Here is a 4,580-nt window from a genome sequence, read left to right on the forward strand (position 1 = left end):
AGTGCTGCACTTGAGCCAACAAGCAAAAGTTAAACAGAAAATACATTCAAAATAAAAAGTTAAGAACGGCAAAACCAACAAAAGCAACAAAGCCAAGTCGAATTCAATTGAAAAAGATGCAAAAGTAATTCACAAAAAACAACAACAACAACAACAACAACAACAACAACAACAACAAAAACAAAAATAAACGATTTACAAAAATAAAAATGCGTGTCACAAGATCGAAGTTTAAAAGTAAACGTAAAAAAAAATTGAAAAGTAGGTTGCAATGATCGATAAAGAAGCAAAAAAGCTGAATAAACAAACCGGCAAACAACAACAAAAACAATAAAAAAAAGAAAAAGGAACAAAGGTAATTAAACTCTAAAGATGCTGGCAAAGGAAGAGTACAAAATATGTTAGAAAGGAATACAAAATAACGGCTTTTTATTTACTTACAAGGAATATCAAATGCGTAATCCAAAAATGTGTCAATTTCAGTAAATTGTATATAAAAAAAAAACAGTTCACTCACGCTTTACTGTGTTGTTTCTTTTAATTCAATTTTATAATTTTAATTTCTTCACACTTTATGCATTTAACATATTATTCACTTTATTTAAATATATATTTTTAAAATATACAATATTTATTCTTTCATTAAATAATTTTTATTTGAAATAACTTCAATAATGTTATGAAGAAAGCACAAAACACAAACGCGCCTAAGCTTGCCTTACTACTCTGCTCGCACTTCTAATAACGTCAAGCGGCGAAAGCGAAATAAATGCCAATGTTTTTTATTTTCGGAATCATCTCCTCTTCTTGTATGCAACGTTTCATTTTCAATTCTGTTGTGCTATTTGTCTAAACCCCGCCAAGCAACAGCTTGTGCATGCCTTTGTTGTTATTGTTTTGCAAGTACTCGTCGTACAGGCAGCTTTAACTTGTTTGTTCCATTTTCATTTTGTAGCATTGCACAAAAATACTCCACATTACGTGGAAGTTTTTATTTTGAATTTGGTTAGCTTTTAGGGCTTCGCTTGTACATTAAAAACTATTTATTTATTAATATACAAATAAACAAACTTATAAAAAAATGAAGATATTTTATAAATTCATGTTCATATCTGTGAAAATCATGCTTTAAGTAAAAAAGTTTTTTAGTTTTATCAAATAACTAAAGATTTTATTAAAAACTATTTTTTTAAACAAAAAATTTTTATTTTTGAATTTGGTTAGATTTAAGGGTTTCGCCTACATATTAAAAACTATTTATTAATATTGAAGCAAAAAAATCTTTTATGAAATAATTTCTTACATTTTTTTTATATATATGACAATTATATATTAGCTAAAGAAGTTTTTTAATTATTATTAGCTTATTTACGTATTAATTTTTATTAAAATTGCAAAGAAATACAAGCTTTTAAAAGCTTTTATGCAAATTAAACTAAGCTTTGCGATTTAACTTTTGTAACTTTTCTGTAAAGCTGCAGAAATCCAAAATTATAGTTGTGACAAGACCGTATAATGTTAACACGGTCTTTGGTTGTGTGACGTATTGCTTACAAGCAGCAGAGTTGTTACAAAAATCTAAATACAGAATTTTACGGCCTTTGTTTTGCGTGTTCGGTTTTGTACCCGTGTTATATATTATTCCAAATATATGCTTTTTGCCTGAAAATATAAACCTTAGAACGTAGAAAAAGTGATATGTTACGACAAAATGCACACAAAGCAAAGAAAATACAAACAATACAAATTAAATACGCTCACATATGAGGTACAAGCTTTTTCAATTTCTGACCTCTTATGTGAACGATATTGACAGTGTCAATTGTAATCCCGTTCTTCAATCGTGGTTACAATGATCGCTTGCATAGAGTTTAAGCTTATTCATTAATTATTACTTAGCAAAAGCTTTTTGCCTTCCTCACTCACTTGCTTATAATTTTGTTAAGACATATTTATTGTCTAAATACTAAGCCTTCTGTTTTCTTATGTCTGTTGTTCTCTTTATTAATGAAATGAGATTTCAGCTTTTGACTTTTAAGGTCCAATGGCTAAAATTTGTCAACTTTGCATGTAATAAGTTAATGTCTTATTTTCGATGCTTTCCACATACCGGAAAACAGAATCCGATCATCAAATAATTCGCATACAATCATATGCAGTACAATTGGTTAATTAGAATATATAAGATTTTTCCTATGCTTACGTCCAGAAACCAAATTCAATTGGTTCGTACGTTTCTCCCTTTTATTTTCTTTCGGCACATATAGTCGAATAATATTTTTTTCCATAAGGTAGAACGGGTCAACTGATTTCTTATAGCATAATTAATTCAGTCTTATGCAATAGTGTGGCAACGCTTTAATTGCGAATATATATGTTACTGTCAAAATCAAAATAAAAACGGAAAAATAAAATACAAAGTCATGGATTTTTAATTTTATTTACATTTTGCTTTTAAATTGTGCAATTATTATCTCTTTTTAAAAAGAAAAACAGAAAATATAAAAGTTAATACATGAATAAAGGTTGTTTATTAAATAAATAGTGTTTTTTTTTTGAACTTTGAAGAAAATATAATAAATTATTTGAATTTTTGTGTGTAAGCAAATATTAATATGATATAAGAATAAAAAAGAATAATTCTATTAGAATTTATTTCTTATTATTTTGATATTTATTTTATATTTATTATTTTCTTTAAATTAATTACAGTACACATAAAAGTTTTTGTTATACCGGCAAGTCGAGTGAAAATCGTTCAAGTTCAAGTTTTACTAAATTTGATTAATTTTTTGTATAATTCGACTTTTTTCAATATAAATATTTGAGGTGGACGTCTACTATTGAAAAATAAAACACTTAAGAAGCTAATCGTAATTTTAGATAGTTATGCAGTCATTAAAGTGAGAGTGAAAGTCTGACGCACTCACAATTGGTTTGGGAGTTAGTCAATACCTGTACAAACTGAAATTAAAAGCATTAAAATCGGAGACGAATTGGTTAACTAGTTAACTATGCACTATTTTTAATACAATCAGAATGTGAGGTTAGGAGGAGCAGAAACCAAAGAGTACATCATATGTATGGAGAACACATGAATATCTTACATATTTTTAAAGAAAGTCCTGTTCCCTTCTTACAACATCGGATAAAAATTTTTGACAAAGATTTGATTGTTAAATCAGGTTGGTTAAATATTCATTTAGAAGAGATTAAGCCTATTCTGTATATATCTGAATGGAAAGAATTCTTTAGTCACTATAAATAAGGCTAGATAAAATAGCTAACACAATGTACGCAATGGTTCGGACAGCTATTGTTGGATACCGTATAACTTTAATAATAAAAATAACGTTGTGTTACGGACAGCTCATTATCGTATACTTTTAATAATAAAAATTATCAAAGCAATCTTCCTTTAACTATCACAGCATTTCAAGAGGAGCGAATAAATAAAGTTCCTTCAGATACCAAATCAACTGCCAATTAATAATAAAATAATGTTAAAATTCATTATTAAAACAAATACCTCTGAAAACTACGTCTAATAAATTTTACAAATAGTTTTCAAGATTTGTTTAAAGAAATAATTGTGAATTGCAAATATTAATTTATTTCAGAAAATAACTTTTAAAAATGGCAATGTTCGCAATCGATCAGACCGACTGCTTTGCGCATATAAATCAGGACTTTTTGATCTGCACAACGGTGCACAAGGCACGTAATATTGGAATCTTCAATGCTGAGACGTATGTACGCGTTTCTTTGGAAAAATCCCATAAAAGCACGAAAAATTTTCCCAATTCGGAAAATCCCTACTTTAATGAGGTATCTCTTAATATGATTTTTTAATTCTATATACCATATCATACAGTGTTCTCTTTGCAATAGTACTTCGTGTTTGAAATGAAATGCACTTTAAACGAACTGCTTCGCTTTACCATTTTATATGAGTTAAAGAAACATGCCACTTGTAAAAAAAGTCAGGTGCTTGGGGAATTGCTCATCGATTTGCAAAGTGTTTGGAATCAACCAAATCGTTGTTTCTTTAAGAAATGGGGTCGACTCGAATGTCCCATTGGGAGCGATAATAAAAATGGTGAGCAAGGCAAAGGCTTTTTGCAAATTGACTTAGCCATTGTGTCACAGGCAACGAATACAACGCCATTATTACACACATATGAAGGTGATATGGCAGGTATGAACAAATGGCAAGTCAATCAGGACTATGATGACATTGAAAAGTAAGCGAATATACTATGTAAAACTTTTGATAATTAAATGTCATTTTTTATTGCCAATTTAGCAACCTGCTGCAGGGCGTAGACAATAGCGTACAGTGCAATATCCGATATAGCATTATTTTCTATAAAGCATATATGATGAAAAAAAGTGACTATATAATTCAAGTATCGTCAGTTACAATCAATTATAAGGCATTCTTATACTTATATTGTACAATTTTTAAAGTTTAGATTCCACCCTTTTAAAGGCAAGACTTCTGTTTGCAAGGCGTCATCCAATCCTGAATGGAACTATGAGATTAGTTTTGCTTGGGTATATCCATCGTTGGCACAGAC

At 29.0% G+C, this 4,580-nt stretch overlaps 1 protein-coding gene across 1 annotated transcript in view; it reads left to right on the forward strand.

Moving 5' to 3' along the window:
* Positions 1 to 3,636: 3,636 nt before the first annotated feature.
* The window catches only part of LOC119678396 (integral membrane protein GPR155), a 31,771-nt gene continuing 30,827 nt past the window's right edge, over positions 3,637 to 4,580 (forward strand). The window contains exons 1-2 of the mRNA XM_038090208.1: positions 3,637 to 3,828; positions 3,892 to 4,244. Coding sequence (XP_037946136.1) covers positions 3,637 to 3,828; positions 3,892 to 4,244 — 545 coding nt within the window. The remainder of the gene's footprint in view (positions 3,829 to 3,891; positions 4,245 to 4,580) is intronic.

The sequence above is a fragment of the Teleopsis dalmanni genome, chromosome 1, assembly GCF_002237135.1.
Source record: "Teleopsis dalmanni isolate 2A chromosome 1, ASM223713v2, whole genome shotgun sequence".
In the NCBI taxonomy this organism is placed as follows: domain Eukaryota; kingdom Metazoa; phylum Arthropoda; class Insecta; order Diptera; family Diopsidae; genus Teleopsis; species Teleopsis dalmanni.